The 17,677-nt window shown below is 31.1% G+C and overlaps 1 protein-coding gene across 1 annotated transcript; it reads left to right on the plus strand.

The window, feature by feature from the left end:
- Window positions 1–6,616: 6,616 nt before the first annotated feature.
- LOC105107580 (adenine phosphoribosyltransferase 1-like) lies at window positions 6,617–10,843 on the plus strand. The gene is made up of 7 exons (XM_011001559.1): window positions 6,617–6,864; window positions 7,133–7,249; window positions 7,407–7,517; window positions 8,737–8,829; window positions 9,089–9,238; window positions 9,647–9,705; window positions 10,401–10,843. The coding sequence occupies exons 1-7, from the start codon at window positions 6,681–6,683 to the stop codon at window positions 10,452–10,454; spliced, it is 768 nt and encodes a 255-aa protein (XP_010999861.1). The 5' UTR covers window positions 6,617–6,680; the 3' UTR covers window positions 10,455–10,843.
- Window positions 10,844–17,677: the final 6,834 nt, after the last annotated feature.

Consider the following 17,677-nt stretch of genomic DNA (forward strand, 5'->3'; position numbering starts at 1 on the left):
TGTAATAAAAACAACTAAGTTGTCACTAGATTCTTATGTATTTTTTACTATTCAATGATTTCTTTATCTTATTAAAAAGTTTTGTCCTAAGACATATATAATTAATTTATTGATTCATACTATCTATCTATTTTATTTTATTTAGATCACTTATTGATTATAATATTGTTAACTTTTTTTATTAAATTTTAATATAATTTATTTTTTATCTGAAATAATCAATAAATAATTAATTAAAAATTTTATTTATAATTTTATAATTTTATGATTTTATTTTACATTACATTTTTTCATCTCATGTAAAAAAAAAAAAACATTATTATCAATCTTGCTTTGGATAACATGGTTGCCGACCGGACCGGCTTGCTAACTAATGGATCAAATCATCCACAGCAATGTCTATCGGTACAAATATCAAAGAATCATTAATTATTTCAAACTTTATTTTCATAAATAATGTACAGCAGCTAAGATAGTCATCCTGTTATACACTTCACATTCACACGCAAGAGATACACTCCACCATCTGTCCATGAATCATTTTTGACACGTATGACAATCTCGAAATTTGGGGTTTTTTTTTTTAATATAGTGTGAGAAAAGGCAGGGAAGTAGATTCGCGAAGCATCCAGATAACTCCAAGCGCCACCGACCTAAAGCTTTTGGGCCCTTACAGCCGCATCTTCCCTAAATAATTTCCGTCCAATGAAAGCCCAATAAAGATGGTCCACGTAATTAGACCAGGGCAGAGCAAAGCTGACGGCATTTTTGATCGATTTGTCCGGTGAAATCCGGATTGAATTGAAATAAGCGTGAAGTTGTTTTGCTGTTTTTTTTTTTTTTGTTAGAAATATATTAAAAAAAAATTGAATTGAAATAAGCGTGAAGTTGTTTTGGTGTTTTTTTTGGTTAGAAATATATTTAAAAATATTTTTTAAAATTTTTTAAATTTTTTTTATAATATCAATATATTGAAATAATAAAAAACTCATAAAAAATAATTTGAAATAAAAAATTCAAAATTTAATAAAACACAAATTGGAACGCAGTTTCAATGGGATTTTTACAAGGAGCCTTTTCAAAAATAAAATTGAAATGTTTTATTTGTTTGTTTTTGTCTAAAAATATTTTAGGTTTGGTTCAATGGATGACTGGATAGATATTATCTTGAGATTTGGCCGAGTACAAAATTTTTTTAACCAGTGCAAACATCTATCCGTTTAAATAACATTATTTTATTGATTTTATTAAGTTGACCAGACCTATCAAGGTCTTGAGTCAGATCACAAGGTCTAATAACTAAGTAAAAATTGATTTTTTTTTTTATAATTTTGTTAAAATAATTCCCATTTGCCAATTTGCCTGTGATGCTGCACTTGTGTAAAACCTCCATTCACAAATTGACAATAAAAAAAATGATTCCTGCTTTCATTGGCTTGTTTGCAGAGGACACAAATAGCTGTTATGCTTCCTCTTCTTGCATATCTATCTTTCAAAGACAACCTGTTCAGGACTATAAGCCAAGCTATAAAACTATGCTTTGGAATATAGAGGGAGCTCCATGTTATTTTGAACCAATCGACCCTACACCCTTTAGCTCTTAAATCTTCCCAAGAACTTTTAACAGTGAACTTGCCGTTGAAGGTTAATTTCCAAGTCTCCGAATCATCCTTAGTTCCATTAGGACAGAATATCACACATATTTGTTTTTAATAACAGATGGGACTCACCTGTTTCGTGTATGATGATCCTTCTATTGTGTTTCTCCATGAGTGGACCTTCTGGATGCCATGAATCCCACCATAGATATGTTGTTTTTCCATTTCTGATTGTATGGGAGATCCATTCCCAGATTACAGGTGGAAGTTTCAGAATTTTCCTCCAAGACCAGTTGCAATCACAAGGCACTCTTACTTCCCAAATTCTTTTATCTCTAAGCAGGTCGGCATAAGACCGGGCAACCTATAGTGAGCCTGATTTTTTTAATAGGTTCCATATAGATCTCATAATGCATGCAATGTTCCATTCTTCTGTTTCCATCAACCCCGGACCTCCTTCCTGATTAGGAAAAGGTAGTTTATACCAAGCTACCTCAGCACCATGAGCAGATTCGTCTTTCCCACGCCATACGAGCTGCATTTTCGCTCAATTATCTTTATTACTTTGCTGGTAAAAGATAGAACAACGAAGTTTTTCTAAGCTGAAGATCACTGAGGAGATTAGTTGGAGTCTGCCAGCAAAGGTTAGGCATCTTAAGGCCCAACTCTGCGTTCTTCGCTATATTTTATCTACATGGGGCTTGCAGTCGGATAAAGATTAACTTTCCAGTGATGGCACACCAAGCACTTATCCAAATTTGAATCCTGTTGACAATTGCAAGTTCTGAATTAGTGTGGATACACCGGAGCAATATAATTCACGTTTCGGAGGATTGAGCTTCATCCCAGAAGTAATATAGAATTGATTACGAAGAGGTGCGACTCCTTGCATAGCTGCCAGATCTCCTATAACAAAGATCAATAGATCATCTGGAAAACATAGATGAGGGAGATGAATCTGTTTGCATTTAGAGTGGAACGTTATGGGGTAAAGGTCAGTAGCTTCATTGAGCATGCATGAAAACACTTCCATAGCAATGACAAACAGGTAAGACGATAAAGGATCACCTTGCCTTAACCCTCTGTTTGCTTGAAAATAGCCAACAAGATCCCCATTCATGCTAACAGAGAAGCTGGCAGTAGTGACACCGGTCTTGAACCGGTTGATAAATTTTTCAAGGAAGCCCATTACTCCTAAAGCATTCCAAAGAAATTCCTAACCGAGTCAAAAGCCTTCATAAGTTCTATCTTTACAGCAATCCTAGGAGAGAGGTTTACTATTTGATAATCCTTTACCAATTCTTGTGCAAGAAGTAGGTTGTCTGCGAGTCTTCTTCAGGGGATAAAGGCACATTGATTCTGACTTAAAAGAGACGGCACGCGTACCTTTAACCAGTCGGCTAAGATTGTTGACATGCACAGATCGGTCTGAAGGATATTATTTTTTTAAGCATTTGGTATTTTTGGTATCAAGGAGATTGCAGTGGCATTTACTTCTCTCAGTAGTTTACCATCAACAAGGAATTATTATGATATAGCTGAAGTAATATCCTCTCCCACAATCTGCCAAGTAGTTTGGAAGAAAGTTGCAGAGAAGCTATCTGGGCCATGAGATTTTTGCTCATTAAGTGAGAATACTGTTTTCTTCATCTCTTCTCGGGAAAATGGGGGCTGAGATAAGATTCTAATGCCTCTGAAAAGTTTACGCTCAAAGAGTTTGCTGAAATATTGAAATGACTCTCCATGAATTCTCTGTTTTCAGATCCAGAGAGATTCTTGAAAAAAGAGACAGATTCATTTTGGATTTTGCCAGGCTTGGTGAGTTTGTCTCCAATATTATATAAACTGCAGTTCCTTGCGTGCTTCGCTTTTGTGACCCTGTGGAAATAGGCAGTGTCGAGATCGCCTACATTCAGCCATATGAGTCTTGATTTCTGTTCGAAAAATGCTTCCTCCGCAGATTCCTTTTCCTTCTGAATCAATATAGATGTATTGTAGGATTAGATAATATGTCAGCTTGAATATCATCAAGGAGAGCTCTAGCATCCAATACCCTCTTGGCAAATCGCATAGAAAGTGTTGTTTACGTCTCCGATACGGCTTTAGAAGTCTCAGCTTTCTGCAGACTTTGAACAGGGTATTCCCTCTGTGCGCTCCAGATATCATCAACAACATGTAGAAATTTAGGATGAGATGCCCTGAAGTTGTAGAATTTGAAAGTTTTGTGTAGAGATGGACTTTTGGAGGATACTGGGGCAATGATCAAATTCCCCTGGATGTAGAAATTCCAAAGAGCTATGTTGGAAATGTGAAAAGCTTGGGTAAAGATAGTGTTTGCTTGCTGCTTGTTGCACCGTGTGTGGACAGGTCTAGTAAAAGGATAGTCGTCTAATTCACATGCATCCAGACAACTATTGAAATCATTAACAGCACACAGATTCTTTTCAGAGTTTCCAGTAGATTTAGTAAAAGATAGGGTTTTCTGATGATGTTAAAGTCACCAGCAACTTACCAAGGCAGGTCATTCAATATATGAACCGTGTATGAAAGTAGCATGACACAGGTAGGAACCATCTTGCAGTTGCTTTTCTGGTTTACCTTGGCGAGGTTTTCAGAGTCGGAGCTTTAATGCTTGCCTCATCGTCAAGAACCTTGGCCGCCACGGCGGCAGCTTGTTGACTAATTTCCATGTTGATATCCCCAGTATCATCGGCTTGCTCATTTATGCCAGGTTTGTCAATAGAGTTTTATAAACAGAGCTTTTAGAAGTATTTAAGAAACTGTTTATTTTTAAATATAACTTAAGATAATTTATTTAGAAATATATAATAGTTGAAAGTGTTTTTTTTTTGGTAAAGACATTGAAATGCTATTTCTTTTATTTTTTTAAATTTATTTTCTATATATCAAAGTGATTTAAAACCATTAAAAAATAATTTGAAATAAAAAATTATTATTTTTAAATTTTAAAATGCAAAAACTAATATATTTGTAAAATAAAAAAGACCAGGTGTCATCTAAAAAGACAACGATTATTGTTATAATAGATATTGTAGTCACTTTATTATATTTTTCTATGAAAACAATACAGTTTTTAATGAAAGTATAAACATTAGAATAAAAAAATACAGACATTTAATTTAAAAATAAATAAAAGTATATACACTTAATTGGAAACAAATTAAAAAGCTCATTGATGTGCTATGTTTTAATTAAATGACTATATCAATATAAAATAGACAGAACTTAACACAACCATTTATTATTAAAAGCAATTCGCACACTTGAATAGTGAAAATGAAAATAAAAATACTCATTTTTTTTTAAATCTCATTTTATTAAGCCCCAATTGGTGTCATCAACGAATAGGAATTTAGTTGGAATAATATTAGTAAAATTTGTCTCGTGTTGAGGCTCGAAATTACAAGTTAAAAAGGTTAATTTTATATATCAAGACAATATCATTTTAACTATTTTTTAAAAATCAAGACAATATCATTTTAACTATTTTTTTTTTAAATTCAATGAATTGAGCTCTGGTTTTTTACCTTGTTAAGCTCGGACCATTTATCAACTTGAGTTTCTGATTATGTCAGACATGTTTTTTTTTTTTTTTCCAGGACATGAACCATCCCCAAGTCAATTGGATTCTAAACCAACCTGCTAAGCCGCCGGTACAAGTTTTATAATTATAATACAAGTTGAGCCGGTACAGATTTTGATAAAAAGAGAAAGAGTTGAGAGCATCGGTCGACAAAAGCAACAGCAAGTTGTAAATTTCTTTCGTTTTCACTCGCTTCTTTCTTTTCATTTGCTCCATCATGCATAAAGTCAGACTTGTTGGCAGGAAACTTGCCCGAAGAGCCAAGGTGGGTGCTGCGCATGGCAAAAGAGGTGTCTTGAGATATCTATGAAAAATATTCACTTGCCTAAAGTTGCACCAAGATTCTGACTGTCTTCTTCTGGCCTTGAGGGGTTGGGTTAAGGTTCAGTGAATCCATAATTTCTCGCCGGTGATTCTCATGGTGTGATGATGTATCCGCCACTAGGAATTATTATTATTATTTCAATCCTCTTTTCGATTGATTAGCACTCGGAATAAGCCAAGCGCTCATCATTATTTTATTGACATTCCGGTAACTAAAGAGGTTAAAGTGAGCTTGAAAGACAGAAAACAATTATTTAAAACTGACGTGGGGGTGTCACAATAATACTACTACTAGACTAGCAATCAGGATGATCCCTGCTTTGTTCTTTTGATGCGGGACATTCCCTTCTCTTTTTTGATTTGTTTGTTTTTTTTATTCAGGCCTTTTTTTTAATTGCATTTTTGTCTGATAAATTAATAATTTTATGTGTTTTTTTTTAAAGTTTAATGTGTTAATATTAAAAATAAACAAATTTATAATTTGATCTGAATTTCTTACATTCCCAATAATACAATTTGTTTGATTTATGATGTAAAGTGAGGGAGTTTTTGTGATTATTAAAAAAATTACTTTTATAAAAAGCACTACGTTACAAAACACAACATTAAAATGATAGTCATTGAACATGTTCTGTCTGACATGTTGATCATGTGAGGGCACGAAGTTAGGTTTTTTTTTTTTAATTAGTCTGGACTTTAACTCGATCAAATTTATGGCTTAGCATGTGATTTGATTAATCCAATTAAATTCATGTAAGGCTGGATTGTTAACTTCAATAAGTTTTTTTTTAATTTGTCTAAAATAATAATGTTTTTTTTTTTTAATATTTCAAATGATATTATTTTATTGAAAAAACCACTCAACCAATTTGTTTTGAATTTAATTAATAATTTGAGGTTTTTGCGTCAAATTCCGGATCGAATCTTATTTCGTAGAGATACATCCAACATGATAAATACTGTCTGGACCAAATTACCCTCGTTCAAGGCAATATTTACTTAATAATCTGAGATTTTAGCCATGTACATCCCGGATCGGAAGAGATACATCCAACATGACAAATACTGTCTGGACCAAATTACCCTCTTTCAAAGCAAAACCCATATATTTAGCAACGCGCTGTACGGCAGCATTTTTGTGAGTCAAGAAAATCATGCAAAGAAGTCTTCTGCTCCGTTGTTCAAATTCCATCTGTCTTCCTCCACCAAACTCTCATCGACTTCGACCACCGTCTCTGAAACTTCAGTCGGCTCCTATTGCAGCCTCCTCCGGTGCCCAATTAAGTTTAACTTTCTCCCAGAATTACAGAACTGCCCCCAATCGCCTTCGCTGCTCTGGTAATTTCATTTCTTTCAACGAGGGCTTCCCTAGTAATTTCAAAGTCCAACATGCTTTTCCAATAATAGTAATTAATGTCTATAAAGTGTATATATATAAAAAAAAATTAAAGGATTAATTTTTATTGGTGTAAAAAGCCACAAGGCTAGATATTTAAAGCAGAGGACAATTTGGTAAAGAAAAAAGAATGCAAAAAAGACCTACTCGGAAACCGCTTAGTTCTCTTTGAAGCTAGCCAAAAAATCTGAGTTAGTTCTTGTTGAGTAGTGAGCGAGTCAGAGTGGAAGCAAGATAGAGAAATGGCCACTGCAGATGAGCAGCAAGATCCTCGTATTGCCAGAATCTCCTCTGCTATAAGGGTCATCCCTGACTTCCCTAAACCAGGTAACTATAAAGTATGGCTTTACTGCTACTCTGTCCTTTGTTTATTTGTGTTTTATCCATTGTTGATCGATTTGTGTTTGGTCTTTATTGTTTTTTTCGCCATTGTTGATCGATTTGTGTTTGGTCTTAATTGTTTTTTTCGGGGGGGGGGCGACAGGGATTATGTTTCAGGATATAACAACGTTGCTTCTTGATACAAAAGCGTTTAAGGATACTATAGATTTGTTTGTTGAGAGGTACAGAGATAAGAACATCTCTGTCGTTGCAGGTACTTATTTTTTACAACTGATTACTATCAACTGCTGATCTAGTTTTGCCCATGATCATGATTGAGCTCCACTGTGAGTTTATGATGTTTACTTGAATTCGAAAGGTCTCTTTTTACAGTCATCTTTTCTTTTTCTGTTTTTAAATCTGCCACAAGTTGGATAAGGGCTTGCTAGATATTCAAGGCATCCAAATGTGAGTGATAAAGGGATTCTTGAAGAATAGTGAAGTGTACTTTAGTATACATAGTTGTAGAAGGGATTAAACTATCTGATCAAATAAATTTACTCTAGTGAATTGGTAATGCTTATTATTAACAGTAATTTTGAGGAATGCTGAAAAAACAAGGCTCAAGAAAAAAGGGAAAAGTGTTAAAACTAAAACCCTTGGGCAATGCTTTTAGATTTCCATGATCGATGCTAGGCTGATACAAGTGTGCCAGCGATTTAGCTGTTACCCATCTGCTAATAGATGGTTTTCAATAAGCATATTCCCCTTGAATAAAGATTACAAGTCCTTTAAATTTTGCAAGGACTTGCTTTCTACGGAAAAGGGGATACTGATTTTGGTGAGACTTTACGGATAGTTGCAATGTTTTCCAGTATATCATTTCACTGGGGATATCAATACTTGTTTCTCTAGGAACAGAGTGGTAGCTTGTTCCCGACATGAAGAAATGAAAGCCATGCTGCAAATACTTTTCAAACGTGGTATATCTTTGGTTAATGCTCTAAAAGCAATAAAACCTGGCTAGGGAACTTGGCTCCTCTGAGAAAACTGGAGTTATTTTAAATCATGCATATCTGGAGTGCTCAGCAGTAAACTTGGACTCGTGTTTATACAGTATCAAACAAATTAGCTACTAATAACTATGAAATTTTTCATAATTGTTATGAAAACTCATTTTTTTAGTTGATTCATCATACTAATTACTTGGACTCGTGTTTATACAGTATCAAACAAATTAGCTACTAATAACTATGAAATTTTTCATAATTGTTATGAAAACTCATTTTTTTAGTTGATTCATCATACTAATTACTTGGACTCGTGTTTATACAGTATCAAACAAATTAGCTACTAATAACTATGAAATTTTTCATAATTGTTATGAAAACTCATTTTTTTAGTTGATTCATCATACTAATTACTGATTTTTCTTTTATTCCTGGTAAAGTGGTCGCGATATTTATGTATTCTTACCATCATGCTTATTTCAGGTGTTGAAGCTAGGGGTTTTATATTTGGCCCTCCCATTGCACTGGCAATCGGAGCAAAATTTGTACCCATGAGGAAACCCAATAAGTTGCCTGGTAAAATTGTTTTGCATTGATTTTTTCCACTTCCTCACAAACTGCATGCTTTTATGGTTTTCTAGATCCTGGACATATCCTTGATTGATTAGTGCAGAAGCATTATTGATGATTATTTTTAGTTTGTATTCCAACTGTGAGAATAGAATTCCTAGATCACTTACAATCATTACCTAATATCTGGTGCGATGGAATCAGTCTCAATTAGTCAACACAAGTTGAAGTTCTCTGAATGGTTTGTGTTTCGTGGTTTTATTAGGGGAGGTTATTTCAGAAGAGTACTCTTTGGAATACGGAACAGACAAAATGGAGATGCATGTGGGTGCAGTAGAAGCAGGAGAACGTGCATTGGTAATTGATGATCTCATTGCAACTGGTGGGACCTTATGCGCTGCAGTGAAACTACTAGGTAGGGTTTCATAACTTAAAATAAATTCTGGATGAATTGCCAATCATGCTTGTTAGTTGGTTCATCATCGGAGTCTCCCCACCCTCCATTCTTTGTTGGGGATGGGGATGAAAATCACAACGCATAATTTGGGTGATTGGATACTTTGCATCAAGGGTTCGGCTCACTTGGTAAAGTAGGCTGCAGGTGTTTTCCCCTATATTGAGAAACATCTACATGGAGATCATTGGAATTTTTTTCTTAAATTTAATAATACATGTCAGTGATTTTGGTTTGGTCTACCCACGTGGGTATAGTTTGTCTTGCATGCACAGTCTGTTGCTGGTTATGAGATATTCTTTTGCTCACTCATCATTTACTTGATGTCATATTGATGCATTTTGAAATAATTTTACTTCTTTATTGCAGAGCGTGTTGGAGTACATGTTGTCGAGTGTGCCTGTGTTATTGAATTGTTAGGGCTGAAGGTATGTTGTATAAATCACACTACATTTTCATCCATAGCATGAACTATTTCCATTCAGTTTGATATGCATTGATTTTTTCTCTGAGTTCAGTTTTGTTTCCAATAATACACTGGTGTTTTCCACCCTGAGCAATTTGAAAACTAATGATCCTCTACGTGTACTGTGATTTGAGCCATTTCTATTTTTTTCAAAGTGCAATATAGCCTTGCGCAGAAAAATAATGCTAAGGGAAAAAAGCATGCACACTGAACCCGGACTTTAGTGGTCATGTATTCTACTATGCACCCTTTCCTTTTTTTGTCCTAGAAGCTTTTATATTCTTGCAATTTGGTATGGTTTTTGTTACCTCATCATAGAAGGAAATTTTTTGAAGAATAAGTTTTGTAATCTTAAGTCCAGTGATTTTATTATGCTGGCCAATTCTTATATCACTATTAGAAAATAAGTTCTGGTCAATGCTACTAGAAGTCAACTTGCTTGAAGCTTTTCATGCAAGTAGAATTGAAGCTACATCAGAAGCAACTTGTATTCACTTAATTTGAATTTACAACCATAAAACCTGAGGTTTCAGCTGTTGAGTTCTGTATAGACTCCACAGCCTTATTGCCTGTCTCTTACTTTTTGTCATTAGGTAAACGCAAGGATGCATTCTCGTTCATTAATGCACTACTGGTGTGCTTTTTCTCTGTTTTCAGGGACGGGAACGCCTAGGAGACAGACCGTTATTTGTCCTGGTAAACTCAACTTAGTCTCGCTGTTTTTATGGTAGAAAAGCTCCGTTTCGACCCTATATTTGTTCCTGATTGCTGGGGCTCTGCTCAAATCCATGTAAGACTGGTTAAATAACGAACTTTATTGTTGAAGTGTTGGAAACGGTAGACCAACTTGCTTCCTCCCAATGTTTATTTTGGACTGATTTAAGCAGTAATAAGTTAGTGGCTGTTTGACATGCTGGCCGTGTGGATTTTAGTAAGGTAATGTCCATTCTTGATGTCTGATGTTTGAGGATGTTAAAAAAAAAATGTTATGACGTGAAGTAACCTTCTTTTTTTGCCTGCGTCCTTGAATGCCTTGTCATACAAATGTGGATGCAAGAGACTCTGTATTGATTCTTCTAATACATTTGAGTTTGAATTCATGACTCCCGTGTGGTGTGGTCTGTGTTTTGCTTTTTAATTACAGATTTAAAAGTAACTTTTGGTTAATTAACACTTATTAGAATTTTTTATAGATCTCGTATAAAACTCTCTTTAAATCCTGGTTTTTTTAAAAAAACTATAATTTATAATTTGTTTTAAATTTATTTTTTTAAACTATAATTTATAATTTTTTTAAAATTTATTTTTTAAAATAATAATCGTAAAAGCTATCTAATGCTAAACAAACTTAATGCTTGCTTTTGTCTTGACTTCGCTGCATGGTCATCATTGCAAGGTAGGGGAAAGGGATTAAGTGGCTGCAGAATACGACTGCAAGATGCTATATGTTCTCTTCATTACTTGAGTGCTTTTTCACTTTTCCTCTCCAAAAAGCCAAGCCATAATTTTAGTGGTTTGGTCTTCATCTTGTTTCAGCGCAGCCAGATAACAATGATGGTTTTAAAGATGGATGGCCCAATGTCTTCGGATTCCAACCCGGCGACTTGCAAAACCTAGAGTTTGGTCGGGGCTAGGTTTTTTTGTTAACCAATTTTTTTAATAAAACATGGTTGTTTTAGTTTTTTAATTTTTGACATTTAAGAGGTTTTAAAGGAAATCTAAGGGTTAACTTGGTAATCTATGACCTAAGTTTTGGATGGAATCAACGTTTAGATAGAATTAGCCTCACTATGGTTATGATAGTTATAGCGTAGTTATAGTGGTGGTTAATAATTAATAAGGTTCTTAGACCAAAAAAAAAAGAAGTTTGTATGAAGAAAAAAAAAAAGAAAAACTCCATGATGAAACTCTCAAAAATTTAAAAGCTCCAAATGAAGCTTTTGAATTTTTGATGTGGGATAAATGTTAATTTGCATTTTACCAAAAATAATCAACTAATTTCTTAGAAAAAAATTGATGTACTATTCAGAATTTTTTAAATTGAATTAAATTTAATTTTTTATATATAAAATCTTATATTTTCAACCATTTTAAGTGTAATGAATTGAATTTTATAGAATTTAATATTTAAAAATGATACTTAACCAGGGATCAACCTCTCTTAATTACTATACTAAAAGAAAATAAATTAAAATTAGAATTAACTTCTTCAAAATACCTATCTATCCATTTTTTTTAATTCCTTGAATGGATAGATAAGGATAATATATGAAATAAAATGAATTGAATTGAATTTTTTTTAAATACATGAATTTCATTTATTTATTATTTAAATTCAAATTTAACATTATAATTAAATTTAATTACAATAAAAAATTAATTTCAAACAATTTTTTTAAAAAAAATCATCCCGCGCCCTTGAAGCCAAACATGTGCAAAGCCAGACACATCCGTAGTTTGCTAACCACAAATTTGGTCTGCTCCTTTCGAGGGACACTCTCTCAGCATATTTAGCTTTTATATTATATAACTTGTATGCTTCATCTTAGCCAAGCCGATCTAGGTTGTCTGGTGTAATATTTTAGATTAATATAAGTTGTATTTTTTTACTTTTTATTTAAATAAAAAATCATAAATATATTTGATAAAAAAATAATTTTTAACTTGAATAAAAATTTTATTATAAATCTCAATCAAAAGTTTAAATTTTAAACTTTTAACTTATCAAAAGTTACAATTCATTCTTAATTACGAGATGTATTTCTAAACTGAAGTCATTTCAAGTTATTTTTATCATAGTTTATGTTTAAAAAAATAACTCCTGAATCATAACTTAAAGTCAAAAGCTATAATGCATGAATCATGTTGAAAGGAATTTTAAACTATTTGATAATTTTTATTTAAAAAAAAAAAAAACTTAAAACTACTAGCTCCAGAATAAATTAAAAAATAAAAATGCTCAAACAATTAGACGTAGACAGTGACGTCTCTGTGTCGTTGACTTGGAAGTTGTCAGTGGTCCCTTTTATTTCTCTCTCGTTTATTTCTTGATTTTCGCTTTTTAAATATTTTCTCTCTCCTTACCATGAATACAACAACACGCAATTTTGATCGCAGAGCCTTTTTTGAATTTTTTTCAACGTTCACGTTATTATATATGTTATGTATACCTTATGTACTGATTTTATATCTTTTCCTCATTATTTTCTTCTTTTTTTTTAATAATATTTTTTAGGTAATGCGAGGACTATAAGTTTTGCCAAGTGCTGTTGCTTTTGTTCTGAACTGCGGACTCCTAATTCTGTAGCTTTTGAATGATTTTAACGAGGAAGTTTTTGTTTTTAGATGTTTTTGAAGGTTTTTTTTTAATATTAAATTAATAAATTTCAAATATTGGTATTAAAAATAAAAATATATATTATTTTAATATATTTTTTAAACAAAAAATACTTTTTAAAAATATCATACAATGTAACACTGTAGTCTAAGTCTATGGTGTGGTTACAAATTAAGGCGAGGCTCGAATTAGTAGCCTAGTATTAATTACAGGAGCTTACTTATGAATGTGCATTTTGTGTGAAAAATATAAAGAAATCCCTAAGGAAATTTAATTTAATTTTCGAGACATAGAAACACCACTTCCTAGTAAGTAATTAAATCTAATTCTCTCGGGAAAAATTAGCCCTCGTTAGCTCTGCCTCGTATTATCATAAAAAACTTCTCCAACACATGTAGTATGTCAGTGCAATTCTTAACACCTGTATTAAGAGATTTTAATAATTTATTACATCATTTGTTAAAATATAGTTTTAGAATACAGAAAAAAAATATATCAATTTAAGTATCGTTATTAAACTTGAACTTGGTTTAACTTGATTTTTTTTAAAAATCAACTTGAGATTAATTTGGTTGGGTCTAAACACTTAGTGAGTCCATTTATAATCCGATTAAAATTTAATTTGATTTTTTAAATATTTTTTAAAATAATATTATTTTATTTTTTTATAAAATAATAATTAAAATGAATAATATTATTTTATTTTTTATAAAATAATAATTAAAATAATGTTAATGATTTTAACAAGCTTAAATCAACCTGCGCTTGGATTAAACTATGAACTAAATTGGTTTTATTAACTTTAATTCTAAGCACATTCATATTGAATTTAATATACGTCTCTTTCTCTATATATCTATCATTCTATTATGAAAAATAGTGTTCCTGTATGACGACCTCTTCTCATCGCATGCTCTTTCTACAGTATTTTGATACCAACTTTTTCTAGAAGTTGAAATGTGCCACATAAAGAAAGAAATAACAATTAAAAAAAGGATAAAGAAATATTATCTCTTAAGCAAATAAATATTTGTTTATGGATTCCAGTAGCAGATTATATAAATACATGTTTACATTATGAAAATATAATTCGATGCGTTCACTATATATATTAATGCCGACAGTTTTTGTTTATCGTTAATGCTAAGACTTCAAAAGTTTGGAGAAACCAGCCATAATTAATGCTAATTAATTAGTAGAAATTGATTAAGATAATCAACCAACAAGTAACGATTAATGCTACAGTCTGGCTGACTTAATGACTGGGAAGTTGGAAGTGTCCAGCAACTTAATCAATTCATTATTTAAATTAATTAATCAGTATAAATTGTTTTACAGACTGAGTTGTAACTCTCTCTTTTTTTGTTAATATTAAAAGAAAATTACTTCAACTTATTTTTTTAGTATTCTAGGATTGTTTTGAAATACTGATATAAAAAATATTTTTTTTAAATATCATTTTAATTATTTAAAAAAAATTAAAAAATAATAATTATTATATTCTTAAATACTTTTATAGCTGATAAAATAAAATTTGAAATTTTCATTAAGTAAGTGAAAAATATGATGTATGCATTTAGGCATTTACTAAGACAGGAGGTTTTAAAATTTAACATTTATTTCATTACCCCCCCTTGTTCGATACGGTGAACTTTGACATTTCTCTACCATCGAAAAAAAAAAAAAAGTTTGGCACTAACAACCACGAGAAAAATGTTTGGCAATATTGATAAATTAATTAAATCTCATATTTCTCTACCATTGAAAAAAAAAAGGTTTGACACCTCACTGTTTTATCAATGTCCTCTATGTAATAAATATTTTAAAAAGAAAATTTTTTGTTTTAATTGACTTCAATCCTTATAACAATTAATTAATTAAGTTTGACATTCACTACCATAAAAAAATGTTTGACACCTCACTAATTTATCAATATCCTCGATATAATAAATATTTTTCAATGAATTTTTGTTAACTGACTTGCAACAAATATATATTATACTTTTGACAAGCAAAATATCCTTCCGTATGATAATTAAGCATTTAGTGGTATATATGCTTTCAAAAATAGACCATATATACGTGACTCCATGTTTGCCTTGATAGCTAAGCTTCTAATTAAATGCTTAAATGAAGATGCGTGATGGAATTTGAAAAATCCCATCTTCCTGTTATTGTTCTTGCTGGTAGCGGCGGCGGCAGACAAGGGAGACCTGGAAACAAAATATATCGAGACAAAATGCTAACCATATATATATATATATATATATATATGATATTATCGATGAAATAATTAAAAATATTAATATTTAATTATTTATTAATAAAATTGTTTATAAAATACCTTAAAAAACAGACCAAAATCCTTCATTTTACAATAGATGATTTTTTTTTTTTATGATTATTTTTATGTAAAAAACACCAACATTCTTTTATTTTCTTTTCTATTCTCTTCTCAACTTCTTTTTTTATCTTCCATGCACATATATGTTTTTTTTTTTTTTTTATCTTTCTTTTTAATTAATATATTTTATAATTTTTTCTTTTCTCTTATCAGCTTCACTCATAATTATATTAAAATAAGATTTTTTTTGTTTTTTCCATTATATATGTTATTTTATTTTATTTTAATTTTTTTTCTTGATAATTGTATGAATGTTGTTGCAGGATTATTTTTTATATGAGATCAATTTTTTTGGATTTTTTTTATTTTTCTATTTAATTTCAATTTAATTATTTTTTTTTATTGCTGGATTATGAGTTCTGAAACAGGTTTTTTAAATTAGATGAAAATTGTTTTTAGTCAAACTATTTATTTGTTATTTTTTTGTGTTATTTTTTTTGTTCCAAGCAACTTAGATTCTAACTATTACGGAGTGTTGATTTATATTAATTTAATTATTTTATAGTTCTATTAAATATAATTTTAAATAATTATAAATGATATTATTAATGGATTAAGATCATCAGTTTATTACAAAGAGTTGAAAAAAAATTATTACAAATGTTATTATATCACTATTTAATCACTAATTAAATTGCATGTGGTTTTTTTATTTGTTATATGACAAGCTTCATAAGAAAAATATAAATGAAATATAACTGATAAATTTTTCTTGACGTGGTTTTCCGTCAATAAATTTATTAATAATAAATATTTTTTATTATTAATAGACTCACCCACAAACAAAAAATTACCAATAACAATTTTACTAACAGAGCAATTTTGTTTGTGAGATTATCGGTAAATTCATTGCTAACATAATAATATTATAAATACAAATAGAAAATTCTGTCAATGAATCTAAGAATTTTAGCAATAAATATTTTGTTTTGTTTCTTAATACAATATAATACATGCATATTTTAATATTGACATAAAAGATATATGCTCGTGTGCGCACACATATATAATCAATAATAATATTTATTATTTAATATATATATATATATATAATTTTATTTTTTTATTAATTTATAAATAATAATAAATAAATATTCAAAAATTTTATCCAATAAATAATAAATAAGATGCAAATATAAAAAAAAAATTCAACTCATAAATAACCACTGTATATCATCTCTAACCAAGACAGGACAATATTGCGGTAGCAGTTTGATAAACAATGAAACAGCTGTCTACCGCAGTTTGATAAACAATGAAACAGCTGTCGATTTAGGCATATTGTTAAATGGTTGGTAACTTTTTTTATTTTCTTAATGAAAAAATGGTCTGTAACTTCAATGTTTGACAAGAGCATGAGCTGAAAACACTAATCCTAATCGTGCAAGCCGGCTGAACAGCATTAACCAGGACTTCAATGGAGGAAACAAGATCAGATCTCTGTGGTTTTTATTCCTCCACAATGTCCTGTCATCTGTAGATTTTATTCCCTCCATCGTTATCGCTTTAAAATCCCTTTTTTCCCGGGATTTTTAGGGTTTTGGCTTTTACAAAGGTTCGTGCAATGGCCGGTGTTAAGTTTGAAAAGTACAACGATACCTTTTATATGTATGGACCTAGGTTTAACAGAAGAGCATTAATAAAGAAAAGTACGTGAGAAACTGTACGTCCCTGTCTGACAAGTGGAAGTAATTTGCGTATCAATCGCCGGAATCAAAGGGGGCTGGAGGGTGTGTTCATGGCTCTGTTGGGTAATCTAAATGGATTACTATATATGAGGCTTCGTGGCAAATCAAGGGCTTCAGTTTTTTAAAGGCGGTGGTGAAGATGTTAATTATAGCTGTGTATTTTTGGGTTTCCATAGAGATCTTGTTCTTTTGTTTACCTGGAGCCATTGCATTGTAATCTGCTTGATTTTTTTTTTGTTAATAATTGAAATTTTATTAAAAAAAAGCTATAAAAATAATAACCTTACTTACATCAGATGAACAAGCAGAGGAAAGGAATCTGCTTGATATTATGCACTAAGTTGAGAGATATGCTATTTATTCTCTTTCTCCTTTTCTTTCTTTTGAGATGCTTCTGATCTTCTATTTTATTTCACCATGATTCTCATCTATATATTTTCAAATGCACGAGAAGAGCACTAGCATGTGTAGTAAATATAGCATTTTAAAACAATTGCACTACCCA

The sequence above is a fragment of the Populus euphratica genome, unplaced genomic scaffold (genome assembly GCF_000495115.2).
Source record: "Populus euphratica unplaced genomic scaffold, PopEup_1.0 scaffold267.1, whole genome shotgun sequence".
NCBI lineage: Eukaryota > Viridiplantae > Streptophyta > Magnoliopsida > Malpighiales > Salicaceae > Populus > Populus euphratica.

Bases quoted from the DNA above. Each gene is read 5' to 3' on its own strand.
- LOC105107580 (XM_011001559.1), top strand. From the start codon at position 6,681: ATGCAAAGAAGTCTTCTGCTCCGTTGTTCAAATTCCATCTGTCTTCCT. The intron at 6,865-7,132 runs GTAATTTCATTT...CTTGTTGAGTAG, and splicing joins CAATCGCCTTCGCTGCTCTG to TGAGCGAGTCAGAGTGGAAG. The intron at 7,250-7,406 runs GTAACTATAAAG...GGGGGGCGACAG, and splicing joins CCCTGACTTCCCTAAACCAG to GGATTATGTTTCAGGATATA.